Here is an 18,665-nt window from a genome sequence, read left to right as displayed (position 1 = left end):
AATGAGGTAACACGCAAGCATTGGTTGAAGCATGCAACTTCTGAACGCGGCCATCGTCTCCACTGCAGCAGGCCCTCAAGTCGATTACCGATTTATGGTCTCACTGATGGAAAGCCGTGCTGGCATCGAAATGTTGAGACATTCCGAAACAGTGCCAAATTAAAGGTAGTTGTATGGCCATTGTACCTAGCTAGTTAATAATATACATTCGCGTCCTCAAATTTTGCTAGAAGATTAAAGGCTAAGGTTAGCTTGCTAAGAGTGGGTGGAATGGGGTGCTTAAAGGTTAGCCAGTCGGTTAGCTAGCTATAATTAGTTAGCTAGTTAGGGGAAAGCACATGGAATCAGTCTGAATTATGTGTTTACAACAGAGGTAGCCAAGATATCCTAAATTGTTCGGTATGTAATTCAATGAGTAGCCTATTTGCCTATAGGTGATGTTCTTTGCTCCATATGTTAGCAAGCAGTAGCTGGCTACATTTTGTACAGACACTTGGCCATGCAAGCATCATGGATCCACTCAGTCTCTAGCCTCGTCTTTTATTCGATTGTTAACTAGCTAAGTAGATTGTAATGTGGGAACAATTGTCTGATTTTTGTCATTGGTTATGATTGAATCCTTGTAGTTAATGCTGACAACTGGGCACGCAGGAGCCATGCTGACGTCTATCAAGTTGCCTATTGTGATCAGAGCCGAAATCAATTTGGTTTTGGTGGTGGTGACAGCCCTTGGACTTTTGTCCAGACTGTATGGAATTAACTTCCCTAAAGCTGTAGTGTAAGTAGCTACTGTATATCCAACCTCTATGTAATTCACTCCTGGTCCGGATCCTATAGGGTGTGCAGGCTTTTGTTCCAACCCAGTGTGAAACACGGAACAAACCTGATTGATTCAACTATTCAGTGGCTCTATCTGTGTCTAGAACTGTACTGGAACAAAAGTCTACAAATCCTGGCGTTGAAGGGCTCACATTAAACAACAGTAGCCCATACTACACTGTCCCCTAACTGTCACAGCTACTGGACTGCCCTTGGTAGATAAGGCCAATATAGTTTTTTTTTTTAAATAAGACATTGTTTATTTAATTATTTAGCAAGACAGTAGTTTACCCTGACACCCCATTTGATGTTTTGCAGGTTTGATGAGGTGTACTATGGACAGTTTGTATCTCTCTACACAAAGCAGGTCTTCTTTATTGATGAGAGTGGTCCACCTCTTGGTCACATGATTCTAGCATTTGGAGGTAAGTACTGAACCCTTACAAAACTTTTGGCCATGTAGTGTATGTTGTATGTGGACACCTGCTCGTGGAACATCTTATTTCAAAATCATGGGCATGGGACCCCCCCCTGCTATAACAGGCTCCACTCTTCTGAGAAGGCTTTCCACATCTAGTTTGAACATTGCTGTGGGGACTGGCTTCCATTCAGGTACAAGAGCATTAGTGAGGTCAGGCACTGATGTTGTGCGATTAGGCCTTGCTCTCAGTCTGTGTTACAATTCATCCCAAAGATTGAGGTCATGGCTCTGTAGGCCACACCAATCTTGACAAACCATTTCTGTATGGACCTTGCTTTGTGCACGGGGGCATTGTCATGCTGAAACAGGAAAGGTCCTTCCCCAAACTTTGCCACAAAGTTGGAAGCACAGAATTGTCTAGAATGTCATTATTTGCTGTAGCGTTAAGATTTCCCTTCACTGGAACTAAGGGGCTTAGCCTGAACCATGAAAAACAGCCCAGACCATTATTCAAACTTTACTGTTGGCACTATTCATTGGGGCAGGTAACGTTCTCCTGGCATCCACCAAACCCAGATTTTTCCGTCGGACTGCCAAATGGTGAATCGTGATTCATCGCTCCAGAGAACACGTTTCCACTGCTCCAGAGTCCAATGGTGGTGAGTTTTACACCACTCCAGCGGACGCTTGGCATTGCGCGTGGTGATCTTAGGCTTGTGTGTGGCTGCTCGGCCATGGAAACCCATTTCATAAAGCTCCCGACGAACAGTTCATGTGCTGATGTTGCTTCCAGAGGCAGTTTGGAACTCGGTAGTGAGTGTTACAAACGAGGACAGACGGTTTTTACACGCTACGTGCTTCAGCACTCGGCGGTCCCTTTCTGTGAGTTGTGTGGCCTACCACTTTGTGGCTGAGCCGCTGTTGCTCCTAGGTGTTTCCACTTCACAATAACAGTACTTACAGTTGACCGGGGCAGCTGTAGCAGGGCAGAATTTTGAACAACTGACTTGTTGGAAAGGTGGCATCGAATACGGTACCACATTGAAAGTCACTGAGCTCTTCAGTAAGGCAATTCTACTACCAATGCTTGTCTATGGAGGTTGCATGGCTGTGTGCTCAATTTTATACACCTGTCAACAATGGATGTGGCTGAAAAAGACAAATCCACTAATCTGAAGGTCCACATACTTTTTTATATATAGTGTATTCTATTTAGCATTTACATGGAAATTAATTTTGTGATGAACCTTTAATCCCTTCACTTAAAACAGTGGTTCCCAAAAATGGTTTAGTCCTGTACCCATTCAAATGTTCAACCTCCATCTGCGTATCCCCTCTTAGCACCAGGGTCCGCGCACTCTTAAATGTTGTTTTTTGCCATCATTGTAAGCCTGCCATTCACACAGTGAATTTTTGTCACAACCCGACATGTGGGAAGTGGCAAAGATCTCTTATAGGACCAGGACACGTAATAATAATAATAATAATAATAATAATAATAATATATATAAAACCTTATTTTATGTATAAAACCTTATTTGTTCATCAAATTGTGATTAACTCACCACAGGTTAATGAGAAAGGTGTGCTTTAAAGGTTCTCAGTCTTAAATCATTTTCCACACACAGCCTGTGCCTGTGTATAGTTGTCATGCTAGTGAGGGCCGAGAATCCACTCTCACATAAGTACGTGGTTGCAAAGGTCATCAGTCTCTTAACAGTGCAATTTGCCAAGGCAGGGTACTCGTGAGTACAGTCCTATCAAGAAATCTGGCAGTGGCTACTGATTTTAAATTCAATTTTCACAATCGCTTGTTGCAGGGCATGAAAGGGATAACGAATCCAGTTGTTTATGTCGTCCGTGCAGTGTACCCAAGTGGCGTCGGGAGCAACTGCTTGCACGTGCATTACCACTCCACTATGTCTCCCTGTCATGGCTTTTGCGCCATCAGTACAGATACCAACACATCTTGACCACCGAAGTCCATTTAATGGCACAAAGCTGTCCAGTACTTTAAAAATATCCTGTCCTGTTTTCCAGTGGTTTACAGAAGATGTCTTCCTTAATTGACATCCCATAAACGTAACGGACATACACCGGGAGCTGTGCCAGGCCCGGCACAATGGTTGACTCCTCCAGCTGTAACTTAGAATAGAATTCACTGGCTTGTATGCAAAGCAGTAAACATTTCAAAACCTCTCTTGCCATGTCACTGGTGCGTTGTGAAACAGTGTTGTTTGATGAAGGCATTGTCTGTATAGGCCTTGGGCCTTTTCCCCCAGCATTGTCCCAGCCATATCCCCGCGGCAGCAGGAAGAATTAAGACCTCTACAATAGTATGTGTCCTAGACACTCGGTAGCTCACCATATAAGACGCTTCTAGCCCCTTCTTATTAATGGTATCTGTTGTTTTATACATGTCTATGGACGCGGGCCTTTTTTTTTAACCATTTATCCATTTTCGAGCAAACTGAATGAGCAGCAGCTACATACGGACTGTTAATGTGATTGGATGTTAATTATTTGACATTGTGTTGTTATTTCGATGAACGCTAGATGGTTTAATTTTATTTTTGGCAGTGAAACAAGGCTACTCAGGTGAGAGAGAAAAACATCACCCAAATGTTTAACCCTGTTGGAAAATCTAAATGGGCTGTTTGAAAATGTGAAATGTGTTTTATTTTTTTATTTTTGGCTTAACCCAGTTTGGGAATAACAGACTTAGAATAATGCTCATTGTTGTTTCTCTAATTTATACAGCTTATCTTGGTGGATTTGATGGTAATTTTATCTGGAACAGGATTGGAGCAGGTAGGAAATCTAATTACTACATTGCCAATGCATCTTTAGATCTAATTCCCAACATCTGAATATATGTGCTTTTCTTAAGTTGTTTAATCAAGGTGTTTCTTATGATTCATTGCAGAGTATTCCAGTAATGTGCCTGTATGGAGTTTAAGACTGATACCGGCCCTGGCCGGGTCACTGTGTGTACCCCTGTGTTACCTTCTGGTTGTGGAACTCGGGTACTCGCACCTCACAGCACTGGGGGCTGCATTGCTCTTCCTCATGGGTAATGTTGTCCTATACTTCCTCCTATACAGTCAAAGTTGGATTTGTATATTAGATTTGACTCCATTGTTGCTCATTGTTTGCCATCTCCATTGAGTGTAGTAAGATGAACTGTGTTTTCTGTTTTTGTGAAACAGAGAATTCCTTGATTGTTCAGTCCCGCTTCATGCTGCTGGAATCTGTGCTTATCTTCTTCCTTCTGCTCGCTGTCGTATCCTACCTCAGATTTCACAATGCACAAAGCGGGTGAGTGTTGCAATTCCTCTGTACCTACTAGGAAGGGGTTGTCATTCCATGATCACCAACACATCTTAACACACACCAACACAAACCATGTTCAGTGGCGATTAGCAGAAATGTACCCCACTTTCCTTCCTTTGGTTGATGTGTAGTGTCCGCTCGGCATGCTCTCAGCCTGTGTCTGTGCCAGCTGATGTTTCTCTTCGTCCTTTTTAGCTCACCAGTCAGATTGGCGTGGCTGGTGCTGACTGGAGTCACATGTGCCTGTGCTGTGGGGTTAGTTCAATCAGCCACATTTTTAAACTAATTGGATGGAAATTAATGTATTGAAAACTGAAGTTTAGACAGTTTTTCACAATCATCCCATGGTCATGTTTGTGATTTGTGGGTGTTTTACCTCTTTAGTTCTCACTCATAAAGGTTTGGGTTTGTTTACATGTCTAAACGGTCTGCTTCTCCCATTCATCAGAGTGAAGTACATGGGTCTGTTCACCTACTTTCTGCTGCTGGGCTTGGCGGCCGTGCACACGTGGCAGCTTATTGGGGACAGAGCACTGAGCAATGTGAGTTCATTAGGTTTGTTTTTTGTTTATGAATATATCCATTAATTCAAATGGACAGCTCGACTTCCCAGTAGCATACTGCTAAAGTTTGAAGTGTCTCCCAACCGTGCAGGGTGTGGTGCTGATGCAGGTAGTGACCCGCTTCCTGGCCCTCGTGGTCCTACCCCTACTGCTCTACCTGGGCTTCTTCTATGTGCATTTGAACCTGCTCTACCGCAGTGGCCCACACGACCAGATGATGAGCAGTGCCTTCCAGGCCAGCCTAGAGGTCAGCATCCCTCTCTCTCTCTGAGACCCAGTTGAGATGGCAAGCAACCCACCAGAATTATCTATTGAATTTATGAAGTGTTTTTAAAAGACTTGACATTGGGTAGTGGCGCTGCTCTGCTGCATGTCATTTGGGGTTATATCTAGTGTGTTTGGCTGTATTCAGGGAGGATTGGCCAGGATCACTCAAGGTCAGCCTCTAGAGGTGGCTTATGGCTCTCAGGTGACCCTCCGCAGTGTCTCCAGTAAACCCATACCCTGCTGGCTACACTCCCATAAGGCAAACTATCCCATCAGGTGAGGGGGTGTTTCTGGTTCTCTATTTTATCAGATCTGGACCATGCACGTGACACAACACTAGTATGTAGTGCATTTGTGTTCTTGCAGCATGACCAGTTTATTATTTTTTTTGTGCTCTGAAGGTATGAAAATGGGCGTGGTAGCTCTCACCAGCAGCAAGTGACCTGTTATCCGTTCAAAGATGTCAACAATTGGTGGATAATCAAAGATCCAGGCAGGTTTGTGCAGGCCAGCTTTAATTTGGATGCCTAGAACACCCCCACATTGATGCAGTGTTTATCCACTAAACAGTTGCCATGTTGTTTATCTGATTCTCTTCCAGACAAGACCTTGTTGTGAGCAGCCCTCCCCGCCCTGTTCGCCATGGTGATGTTGTCCAGCTTCTTCATGGCATGACCTCCCGCCTCCTCAACACGTACTGTATAGCCACGGTTCTGCACACCGCCTTTTCCGTCTGCGCCCCAGTCAATTTATCTGTAACCAATATATTAGTCATGTTACTGTGCTTAGCTACTGCCTAACCTCATCATTAGTATTATTTATGGTCTCTCAGGCACGACGTTGCAGCTCCCATGAGTCCTCACGCACAGGAGGTGTCTGGCTACATTGACTTCAATGTGTCAATGCCAGCCCAGAATCTCTGGAAAGTGGTGAGACATACGCACACACACACTCCCACCTTATACTGCACCTTTTTTGTTTTACATGCATTTAATCACAATGACTTATACACTCTTTATTCTCATTGTTTTGTTTTGTGATTCTTTCCAATGTCCACAAAAGAGTTACACTTTATTAGGTACACACATCTAGTACCGGGTTGGACCATTTCTTTACCTCCAGAACAGCCTGAATTCTTCAGGGTATGGAAACGTTGCTCAATTGGTATCAAGGGACCTAATGTGTTTGAAAAACATTACGCCACCGACACCAGACAGGATGGGGCCGTGGACTTGTGCTGCATATGCCAAATCCTGACTGCCATCAGAATGATGCAACAGGAACCGGGATTCGTCGGACCAGGCAACGTTTTTCCACTCCTCAATTGTCCAGTGTTAGTGATGGCGTGCCCACTGGAGCCGCCCATCCGTAACAAGGAACGACGAGTTATGCGTTCTGAGGTGCTGTTCTGCACACCACTGTTGTACTGCGCCGTTGTTTGCTTGTTTGTGGCCCGCCTGTTAGCTTGCGCGATTCTTGCCATTCGCCTTCTTGCTGATGAGAAGTCGTTGTTTTCACCCACAGGACTGCCGCTGACATTCTCGATAAGATTGAATCCCTGAGCTGACAAGGTGAAAATCTGTCGTTCTGCCCCTGAACAAGACAGTTAACCCAATGTTCATAGGCCTACATTGAAGATAAGAATTTGTTCTTTAACTGACTTTCCTAGTTATATACAGGTAAAATAAAAATCAAGGGTTTTAAATTTTTACTGTTTTCTACATTGTAGAATAATCAGACATCACAACTATGAAATAGCACATGGAATCATTTAGTAACCAAAGAAGTGTTAAACAAATCAAAATATATATTTTAGATTCTTCAAAGTAGCCACTGTTTGCTTTGACAGCTTTGCACACTCTTGGCATTCTCTCAACCAGCTTCACCTGGAATGATTTTCCAACAGTCTTGAAGGAGTTCCCACATATGCTGAGTACTTGTTGGCTGCTTTTCCTTCACTCTGCGGTCCAACTCATCCCAAACCATCTCAATTCAAATCTAAGTTTATTTTTCACGTGTGCCGAATACAACAGGTGTATTCACCTTACAGTGAAATGCTTACTTACAGGCTCTAACCAATAGTGCAAAAAAGGTATTAGGTGAACAATAGGTAAGTAAAGAAATAAAACAAGAGTAGTCAGGCTGATTGAGGTAGTATGTGGATATGGTTAAATGTATAAATTATAAATGGAGAGTAGCAGCAGCGTAAAAGAGGGGTTGGGGGAGGCACACAATGCAAATAGTCCAGGTAACCATTTGGTTACCTGTTCAGGAGTCTTATGGCTTGGGGGTAAAAACTGTTGTGAAGCCTTTTTGTCCTTGACTTGGCACTCCGGTACCACTTGCCATGTGGTAGTAGAGAGAACATTCTGTGGCTGGGGTCTTAGACCATTTTTAGGGCCTTCCTCTGACACCGCCTGGTGTAGAGGTCCTGGATGGCAGGCAGCTTAACCCCAGTGATGTACTGGGCTGTACGCACTACCCTCTGTAGTGCCTTGCGGTCGGAGGCCGAGCAATTGCCGTACCAGGCAGTGATGCGACCAACATGCTATCGATGTTGCAGCTGTAGAACCTTTTGATGATCTTAGGACCCATGCCAAATCCTGAGGGGGAATAAACTGTGTTGTGCCCTCTTCACAACTGTCTTGGTGTTTGGATCATTCTAGTTCGTTTTTTATGTGGACACCAAGGAACTTGAAGCTCTCAACCTGCTCCACTACATCCCCGTCGATGAGAATAGGGCCGTGCTCGGTCCTCCTTTTCCTGTAGTCCACAATCGTCTCCTTAAGTCTTGGTTACGTTGAGGGATAGGTTGTTATTCTGGCACCATCCGGCCAGGTCTCTGACCTTCTCCCTATAGGCTGTCTCGTCGGTGATCAGGCCTACCACTGTTGTGTCGTCTGCAAACTTAATGATGGTGTTGGAGTCGTGCCTGACCGTGCAGTCGTGGGTGAACAGGGAGTACAGGAGGGGACTGAGAACCCACCCCTGGGGAGCTCCAGTGTTGAGGATCAGCGTGGCAGATGTGTTGCTACCTACAATCACCACCTGGGGGCGGCCTGTCAGGAAGTCCAGGATCCAGTTGCAGAGGGAGGTGTTTAGTCCCAGGATCCTTAGCTTAGTGATGAGCATTGAGGGTACTGTGGTGTTGCCTGCTGAGCTGTTGTCAATGAATAGCATTCTCACATAAGTGTTCCTTTTGTCCAGTATGCAAATTGAGGTGGGTCTAGGGTTTCTGGGATAATGGTGTTGATGTGAGCCGTTACCAGCCTTTCAAAGCGCTTCATGGTTATGGACTTGAGTGCTACGGGGCTGTAGTCATTTAGGCAGGTTGCCTTTGTGTTCTTGGGCACAGGGACTATGGTGGTCTGCTTGAAACATGTTGGTATTAGACTCAATCAGGGACATGTTGAAAATGTCAGTGAAGACACCTGCCAGTTGGTCAGCACATGCCCGGAGCACACATTCTGGTAATTCGTCTGGCCCCGCAGCCTTGTGTATGTTGAACTGTTTAAAGGTCTTACTCACGTCGACTACGGAGAGCGTGATCGCATAGTCGTCTGGAACAGCTGATGCTCTCATGCATGCCTCAGTGTTTCTTGCCTCAAAGCGAGCATAGAAGTGATTTAGCTAGTCTGGTAGGCTCATGTCACTTGGCAGCTCGCGGCTCTGCTTCCCTTTGTAGTCTGTAATAGTTTGCAAGCCCTGCCACATAAGACAAGCGTCGGAGCCGGTGTAGTATGATTCAATCTTAGCCCTGTATTGACGCTTTGCCTGTTTGATGGTTCATCACAGGGCATAGCAGGATTTCTTGTAAGCTTCCGGGTTAGAGTCCCGCACCTTGAAAGCGGCAGCTCTACCCTTTTAGCTCAGTGCGAATGTTGCCTGTAATCCATGGCTTCTGGTTGGGGTATGTACGTACAGTCACTGTGGGGATAATGTCCTCGACGTACTTATTGATAAAGCCAGTGACTGTGGTGTGCTCCTCAATGCCATCGGAAGAATCCAGGAACATGTTCCAGTCTGTGCTGCAAAACAGTCCTGTAGTTTAGCATCTGCTTCATCTGAACACTTTTTTTATAGACCCAGTCACTGGTGCTTCCTGCTTTAATTTTTGCTTGTAAACAGGTATCAGGAGGATAGAGTTGGGGGTCGGATTTACCAAATGGAGGGTGAGGGAGAGCTTTGTATGCGTCTGTGTGTGGAGTACAGGTGATCTAGAATTTTTTTTCCCCTCTGGTTGCACATTTAACATGTTGATGGAAATTTGGTAGAACTGCATTAAAGTCTCCGGCCACTAGGAGCGCCGCCTCTGGAGCGCCGCCTACAGTTGACCGAGTGCTGTCTTAGTGCCAGCATCTATCTGTGGTGGTAAATAAACAGCCACGAATAGTATAGCTGAAAACTCTCAGCTATACTTACTATAATTGGATTGCAGTCGGATGATTGTGGAGGCCAGGTCATCTGATGCGACACTCCATTACTCTCCTTCTTGATCAAATAGCCCTTACACAGCCTAGAGGTATGTGGGTTCATTGTCCTGTTGAAAAACAAATGATAGTCCCACTAAGCACAAACCAGATGGGATGGTGTATTGCTTCAGAATGCTGTGGTAGCCATTCTGGTTAAGTGTGCCTTGAATTCTAAATAAATCAACGACAGTGTCATCAGCAAATCACCATCGCACCACGTCCATGCATCACAGTGGGAACCACACGTGCCGAGGTCATCTGTTCACCTACTCTACGTCTCACAAAAACACGGCGATTGGAACCAAAAATCTCACATTTGGACAGATTTTCACTGGTCTAATGTCCATTGCTCATGTTTCTTGGCCCCTGTAAGTCTCTTCTTATTGGCGTCCTTTTAGTAGGAGTTTCTTTGCTGCAATTTGACCATGAAGGCCTGATTCACGCAGTCTCCTCTGAACAGTTGATGTTGAGATGCGTCTGTTACGTGAAATGCGTCTGTTACGTGCTGCAATTTCTGAGGCTGGTAGCTCTAATGAACTTATCCTCTTCCTGTGGCAGTTCTCATGAGCGCCAGTTTCATCATGTGCACTTCATAAAATAGATGGCATCATGAGGATGGAAAATTGTGGCTATAATGAAGCAACATCTCAAGACATCAGTCAGGAAGTTAATGCTTGGTCGCAAATGGGTAATGACCCAAAGCATACTTCCAAAGTTGTGGCAATATGGCTTAAGGACAACAAAGTCAAGGTATTGGAGTGGCCATCACAAAGCCCTGACCTCAATCCCATAGAAATGTTGTGGATAGAACTGAAAAAGTGTGAGCAAGGATGCCGACAAACCTGACTCAGTTACACCAGCTCTGTCAGGAGGAATGAGCCAAAATTCACCCAACTTATTGTGGGACACTTGTGGAGTTAAACAATTTAAAGGCAATTCTACCAACTACTAGTTGAGTGTATGTAAACTTCTAACTCACTGGGAATGTGATGAAAGAAGTAAAAGCTGAAATAAATAATTCTCAACTATTATTCTGACATTTCACATTCTTCAAATAAAGTGGTGCTCTTAACTGACCTAATACAGGGATTTTTTTTACTAGGATTAAATGTCAGGTATTGTGAAAATGAGTTTAAATGTATTTAGCTAAGGTGTATGTAAACTTCCGACTTCAACTGTATATGTATATTCACTACATGAGCAAAAGTATGTGAACAACTGCTCGTTGAACATCATTCATTCCAAAATCATGGGCATTAATATGGAGTTGGTCCCACTTTGCTGCTATAACAGCCTTCATTATTTTTGGAAGGCATTCCACTAGATGTTGGAACATTACTGCAGGGAGTTGCTTCCATTCCGTCACGAGTATTCGTGAGGTCGGGCGATTAGGCCTGGCTCGCGGTCAGCATGCCAATCCATCCCAAAGGTGTTCGATGGGGTTGAGGTCAGGGCTCAGTGCAGGCCAGTTAAGTTCTTCCACAATGATCCCAACAAGCCAGTTCTGTATGGACCTCGCTTTGTACACAGGGGCATTGTCATGCTGAAACAGGAAAGGGCCTTACAACTTTGGCAACAGTTTGGGGAAGCACAGAATCTTTTAGAATGTCATTGTATGCTGTAGTGTTAAGCTTTCCCTTCACTGGAACTAAGGGGCCTAGCCTGAACCATGAAAAACAGCCCCAGTCAAGTATTCCTCCTCCACCAAACTTTAAAGTTAGCACTATGCATTGGGGCAGGTAATGTTCTCCTGGCATCCGCCAAACCCAGATTCGTCCATCGGACTGCCAGATGAGGAAGTGTTGATTCATCCCTCCAGAGAACGTGTTTCCACCGCTCCAGAGTCCAATGGCGACGAGCTTAACACCACTCCAGCCGACGCTTGGCATTGCGCATGGTGACTTTAGGCTTGTGTGTGTGGCTGCTTGGCCATGGAAACCCATTTCATAAAGCTCTCGACGAACAGTTATTGTGCTGACATTGCTTCCAGAGGCAGTTTGGGACTCGGTAGTGAGTGTTGCAACCGAGGACAGATGATTTTTACACGCTACGTGCGTCAGCACTAGGCGGACCCATTCTGGGAGCTTGTGTGGCCTACCATTATGTGGCTGAGCCGTTGTTGCTCCTAGACGTTTCCACTTCACAAGAACAGCACATACAGTTGACTGGGGCAGCTCTAGCTCTAACAGGGAAGAAGGAACTGACTTGTTGGAAAGTGGCATCCTATGACGGTGCCACGTTCAAAGTCACTGAGCTCTTCAGTATGGGCATTCTACCTCCAATGTTTGGCTACAGGGATTGCATGGTCGTGTGCTCAATTTTTTTTACACCTGTCAACAATGGGTGTGGCTGAATTTTCAAAATCCAATAGTTTTTTAAAGGGGTGTCCACATACTTGTCTGTGCGCACACACTCAGTGGCCAGTTTATTAGGTACAACACGCAGTTCACTAAAATAGTTTGCTCCTACAGACAGTGAGCCATGGCTTGCTATATAAAGTAGGCATAGATGTATTCAGTTACAGTTCGATTGAACGTTTGATTTTCACGCACGACAGGGTCTAGGGTTTCCAGAGAATGGTGCTACAAACAAAAACATCCAGTCAGCATCAGTCCTGTGGGCTAAAACAATTTGTTGATGAGGTCGAAGGAGAAAGCTTGCACGATTCTTTGCTAACAGGCAAATAACAGGGCAGTACAACAGTGTGCAGACAGCCTCTTGGAATGCACAAGTCATCTGTCTTTGTCACGGATGGGCTATTGCATCAGACGACCACACCGGATTCCACTCCTGTCATCTGAAAAAAAGAAGCGGATCCAGTGGGCACGCGATCACCAACACTAGAGTGGAAGAGTGGAAAAACATTGCATGGTCTGACAAATCCCTGATTTGGCGTAAGCAGCATGAATCCATGACTGGTGTCAACGGTACAGGCTGGTGGTGTAATGGTATGGGGAATGTCTTCCTAGCACACGGTCCTTTGATTCCAATTGAGCAATGCTTCCATGCCCCAAAGAATTCAGCCTGTTCTGGAGGCAAAGGGGGGGGGTCCACCCGTTACTAGATAAATTGGCCACTGAGTGTACATATACAGTATATACTGACATTGTTCTTAACTCTGTTCTGTAGGACATTGCGAACAGGGAGGCGGAACAAGATGTCTGGAAGACTATTCTCTCTGAAGTACGTTTGATTCACATCAACACCTCGGCTGTGCTCAAGGTACGCTCAGGGAGCCCGGGGGATTTCTCAAACTGTTTGTCTTTACTGTTTTATCTGTTTTAACATCCTCTTTCTGATGTTGTCGACGTGCAGCTGAGCGGTTCCTCCCTTCCAGAGTGGGGCTACAGGCAGCTGGAAGTGGTGGGGGATAAGATCTACAAGGGCTACCAGCCCAGCGGTGTGTGGAATGTAGAGGAGCACCGCTACGGCAGAAGTAAGCTTTCCTAACACTCATCATTTACGTTCAGTAACACTTTACTTACAGGAGCTATACATGAGGCATTCATATAACCTTTATGAAACCAGTCATAACATCTTTTGAGTGTTGCTGTGTCATTCATAACAACCTTCATAACACATTTATTCAACTCATTCATCAGGCTTCTTAACCGAATCGCTACACTTTGTAATTGTTACTGTGTTATGGGTGTTATGATGAGAGAATGCCTTTATTTATTTTTTAGGTCTGGAGCAGAGGGAGAGAGAGCTGGAGCTACACTCCCCCACACACATTGACATCAACCGCAACCTCACCTTCATTGCAAAATTCCTGGAGCTACAGGTAAGAATAGGATAGCATATCTTATGAGCACGTGATTCCTTTTTAGGCTGTTTCATTGGTGGACTTCACATTCTCACCTTTTGTGTTGGTCTGACAGTGGAAGATGCTGACGGTGAAGCATGAGGATTCTGAACACAAGTACAGCTCTTCACCTCTAGAATGGATCACGATGAATACCAACATTGCGTACTGGCTCCACCCTGCAAGCAATGTAGGTTTGCTTCAACCTTTGTCAGTCATTCACTCAAGTGTGCTGTGTTTTATATTGCAATATCTCTACTGTACTCCAGCCAAGATTTGAACAGTTGTGTGTATTAATGAATTATTACATTGGAATGTCACAACCACGTGTTAGCTTGATGAGCCTTGACCCTCTGTTTCAGGCCCAGATCCACCTGATTGGGAACTTTGTCACTTGGACCCTGGCAAACCTCGCCCTTGCGGTGTACGTCCTTCTTTTCCTATCGTACCTATTAAGGAGGCGGCGGAAAATTGAAGACATTCCAGAAGGTACGCGCGCCTTTCGGACATACGATATGTAAACGCTGACATGATGTTGACACGTTGCAAAGTGGCATGGCGAAAAGCAGTCATGTAATGTTTGACTTTATTGTCCAGCCACCTGGTGCCAGCTGCTTCAGGCAGGAGTAGTGTGTGCTGGTGGCTGGGCCGTCAACTACCTGCCCTTCTTCATGATGGAGAAGACGCTGTTCCTGTATCACTACCTGCCAGCTCTCACCTTCCAGATCCTGCTGATCCCTGTGGTTCTGGAGCACCTGCACACACACATGCTGAGGTGGGCACCGATGACTCGTCTCGGGTTGTGGATTGAATCAGGTCACGCGGTTGCCTTTCTCATGACCGGTCATAATCGTTCCATTCTCCTCCTCTCTAGGTGTGCTTCTCTCCGGCGTGCTCTTCATGGAGTCGTATTGGCGGGGTTGTCCTCAGTATATCTGTCCTTTCGGACCTTCAGTCCTCTCACCTATGGTCAGCCAGAACTGAGCGCTGAGCAGCTGGCTTCGTTGCGCTGGAGGGACAGTTGGGACATCTTGTTTCGCAGACGTTAAGTCTTAACCGTACACCCCCGCTGACTGGGGAGAGGCGAAGACGTACATTTGCACAGGGCAGGAAGCGCCTAAGGGAACCGTTCCAAAGGAAGGCCTTATTAAAAACATGTTTTGTAGAGTGCATTACTTTAATGTTATTAGTGAGTGCATCTACATGGGATCAGAGAACTTTGGGTCCAGAAACGGTTTAAATCTTTGAGGGACCTATTTAAAATCTCTCACTTCTTCTACAGCTCCAGTCAATGTGAAAACCATGAAATGTTTACATGTATTTTTCAGTATCATTTACAGATCAAAAGGGAGTGTTTAACCAAAAATGTCACTGTGATGAACCACTTTTTTAAAACAATTTCTCCATGTGCATAACAATTTTTTTTTAAATCAATAAACCACAACGTTGCATTCATTGTAAAGAATTAGCCCGGGATTCTGTCCGTAGCTCAGCATGCTGGACAGCAGACAATAGTTTAAGGTCAGATTTTATGTACAGCGTTTTACTGTAAATGTATAGCCTACAACCCGCGATCGGATTGAATCGCGGGCAGAAACAAATCTACGCTGTCTGTATTGAACATTGTTATAGAGCCAACCATAACATCTATTAGTCACACACACAATTTTGCCGAAGCAGTATTCTCAATCGCGTCGTGGCAGCAACAGAACGGAAAATGCAAACCATGAATCTGTCTTTGGTGAAATCTCATTTTAATCTAGTCTATTGCTGCAGAAAAAAAGGTGTCTTGGTGCTGGGTCAGAATGTTCAGTAAGCATCTCCAGCACTGTCCCTCCCTCGTCTGGGCCTGGCTCTCCTACACAGCCCGGGCCAGCTCCTCCCTGTACCGCTGCTAATAGTGCTGTGGGCCCCAAACCAACATGAATTACAGTCAGCCTCTATCCCCGTTTATACAGTACCTGGTGCTAACATGCATCCTTTGTCCTGATTAATACGTGGGCATAGCCATTGGCATTAATGTGTCTCTGATCGGTCCACTGTCTGCATTGAGACCAGATTTCCTGGTCCTGACTCCCTCCAAGAAATTATTAAACACATATTTACATATGCACACACACACAACCGTTCAACAGTTTTGGGTCACTTAGAAATGTGCTTGTTTTTGAAAAAGCTAATTTGTGTCCATTAAAATATCAAATTGATCAGAAATATAGTGTAGACATAGTTAATATTGTAAATGACTATTGCAGCTGAAAACGGCAGATTTTTAAAGGAAAACCTACATAGGTGTACAGAGGCCCATTATCAGCAACCATCACTCCTGTGTTTCAATGGCACGTTGTTTGCTTATCCAAGTTTATCATTTTGAAAGGCTAATTGATCATTAGAAAACCATTTTGCAATTGTTAGCACAGCTGAACACTGTTCTGATTAAAGAAGCAATAAAACTGGCCTTCTTTAGACTAGTTGAGTATCTGGAGCATCAGCATTTGTGGGTTCGATTACAGGCTCAAAATGGCCAGAAGCAAATACTTTTCTTCTGAAACTCGTCAGTCTATTCTTGTTCTGAGAAATTAAGGCTATTCCATGCAAGAAATTGCCAAGAAACTGAAGCTCTCGTACAACACTGTGTACTACTCCCTTCACAGAACAGCACAAACTGGCCCTAACCAGAATAGAAAGAGTGGGAGGCCCTGGTGCACAACTGAGCAAGAGGACAAGTACATTAGAGTGTCTAGTTTGATAAAACAGACGCTTCACAAGTCCTTCATTAAATAGTACCCGCAAAACGCCAGTCTCAACGTCAACAGTGAAGAGGCGACTCTGGGATGCTGGTCTTGTAGGCAGAGTTCCTTTGTCCAGTGTCCTTTTGCCCATCTTAATTATTATTTTTTGTCCAGTCTGAGATATGGGTTTTTCTTTGCATCTCTGCCTAGAAGGCCAGCATCCCAGAGTCGCCTCGTCACTGTTGACATTGAGACTGGTGTTTTGCGATATAGTCAAGCTTACTCGTGACCCTGTGTGAGGGGAGACAACTGGGTGAAAAGGTTGCCTCAGTCTGTCACAACTGAGTGAGGACAACAGGGGCCAGAATGACAGGATGTCATACTTCCTCTAACAGAGGCTCAACGGTTCGCCCAAGTTTGGCAAGAAGGCGCCTTTGACTATCAGCTCAGATGATGTATGGTCGTACTGGTCACACACACAAAACATGAATTTTTCGCCCAGAAACAGGCTCCAAACAGCTCTATCACTGGTGTGTTGAATATAACACTTCCCTCCAGTTAAGATACCAGGAACCAGTTAGTTTCTGTCAGCTCTTGGCTGAGCGCCCAGATATCACGGGGTCATTCTTCACACACAAACAGTCAGAACAGGCCTCTATTACTGCACGCACACACACACTTTTCTATCCTATATGAGTTAATGTGACACTCAAACCCAATACCTAGGCTTAAAGACAGATGTTTTAGTACACAAGCATTAGTAAGGTTTTTACTTCAAAATGCCCTCACAGCTCTCATTGTCTCTCGTCTTCAGCATGATTCGAGGCCTACAGCTCTCTCTCAAAAGCGGGATGGTTCCTTGCACACAAGGAAATTCACTAGTGTGACTGACTCCCACCTAGTCCTACCAGCATTAGGCTTGGCAGTGTGCTTTCACTGGACCTGTTCGAATAACTTTATAATGCATCGTTACTCCCTTGAGATAAGGAGTGATATATGAGTGGATAGATGAAGACATGGTTTCCACTCCATTGCTTTCACCAATCTTAGCTTATCAGATCAGTGGTTTGCTCTAGAAAAGACAGAAGGGCGTGTGCATAGTAAAGTATTCAAATAGGGCCCAGTGACTTTCTCGCCTCACTCTCCTGCAAAGTGACGCCTTGCTGTTGAAGGGTGTTGTTCTCCCAGGTTAGAGATGAGCACCTCTGGCACCTTTGGAAAGACACTCAAGTCATTCAGCTGCTGTTGGAATTCTTTCCAAAGTCAAAGAACAGGACAGAGAGGAAGGGACAGATAATGAGAAGAAAATGTTCCTCAAAATACAATATATGCCTCAACCGTTACCCATCAATGGAAATGCATTGAAAAAGTCAAACTTGACAAAGTGCTACAAAAGTTCATGCCAACCTTGCAGACAGTTGTGGTGGTCCTGAGCTTGGCTTTGGTAGATGAGCAGCCTTTTGTTCATCTCATCTGCACATTGTTCAAATGTTTTCTGGGAGGTACTGAGGCCTTGTGATAGAACTTATAGAACTCCTGCTCATCACACACATTCAAACTAGTGTTACTGGCAATTACTTTGGAAGATTTTGAAAATTCTCTGTGTTCTTGTCTAGTTGATGGTGTGTCTCCATCTTTTACACCAATTGACAGCACATGATAACATGTTCTGCAGATCTTGTTCAGTTTATACCATCAAAATAATATAATCCGCATATAAAATAATACTTAGATACTTATTTCGTCATCATATCTTACGCCAATATTTAACTGTTTAAATTATTTTGCCAGATCATTTATAAACAAAGCAAACAAAGTCGGTGATAAGGTGTCCTTGTTTTACACCCGAGGGTGTCGGAAACCAATCTATACGATATTCATTAACACGCACTCAAGCAATTGGTACTTTGTAAAGAGACTGGATTGGGTGATCAAATTTCATATCAAAGAAAAGTAAGAGAAGTGTCTTTAACAAACTACAGGCTAAAATATCCCTATTTACACAATCAAACGCTTTCTGGAAATCAATAAAACATGCAAAAGTTGGCTTCACAGAGAATTGAAATCAGTATTGATAGGCAAATCATTGATCTCAGTAAGGCTGGTTTCTGTGCTGTTAAGGGTTCTATAAGGGGTACTCACACCCTGCTCCTCTGGTTTGGGACCAAACCGCTGGAATCTCTTGTCAAAGCGAGTGGGTTTGGAAAACTTCACAGCAATACTAATCTATTCATAAGCTATACAGTAACTCTACTG

The 18,665-nt window shown here is 44.5% G+C and overlaps 1 protein-coding gene across 1 annotated transcript; it reads left to right on the top strand.

Moving 5' to 3' along the window:
• On the top strand, positions 1-15,136 carry pomt1 (protein-O-mannosyltransferase 1). The gene is made up of 20 exons (XM_020489518.2): positions 1-165; positions 627-778; positions 1,138-1,244; positions 4,001-4,051; positions 4,167-4,313; positions 4,450-4,558; positions 4,769-4,828; positions 5,022-5,115; positions 5,228-5,383; positions 5,549-5,679; positions 5,805-5,900; positions 6,005-6,097; positions 6,236-6,332; positions 13,005-13,097; positions 13,191-13,311; positions 13,562-13,659; positions 13,757-13,870; positions 14,043-14,169; positions 14,278-14,455; positions 14,555-15,136. The coding sequence occupies exons 2-20, from the start codon at positions 630-632 to the stop codon at positions 14,727-14,729; spliced, it is 2,196 nt and encodes a 731-aa protein (XP_020345107.1). The 5' UTR covers positions 1-165; positions 627-629; the 3' UTR covers positions 14,730-15,136.
• Positions 15,137-18,665: the final 3,529 nt, after the last annotated feature.

This window comes from Oncorhynchus kisutch, linkage group LG8 (genome assembly GCF_002021735.2).
Source record: "Oncorhynchus kisutch isolate 150728-3 linkage group LG8, Okis_V2, whole genome shotgun sequence".
Taxonomy (NCBI): Eukaryota; Metazoa; Chordata; class Actinopteri; order Salmoniformes; family Salmonidae; genus Oncorhynchus; species Oncorhynchus kisutch.
Note: the sequence above shows the minus strand (reverse complement) of the source record. Positions and strands in the feature narration are given on the sequence as shown.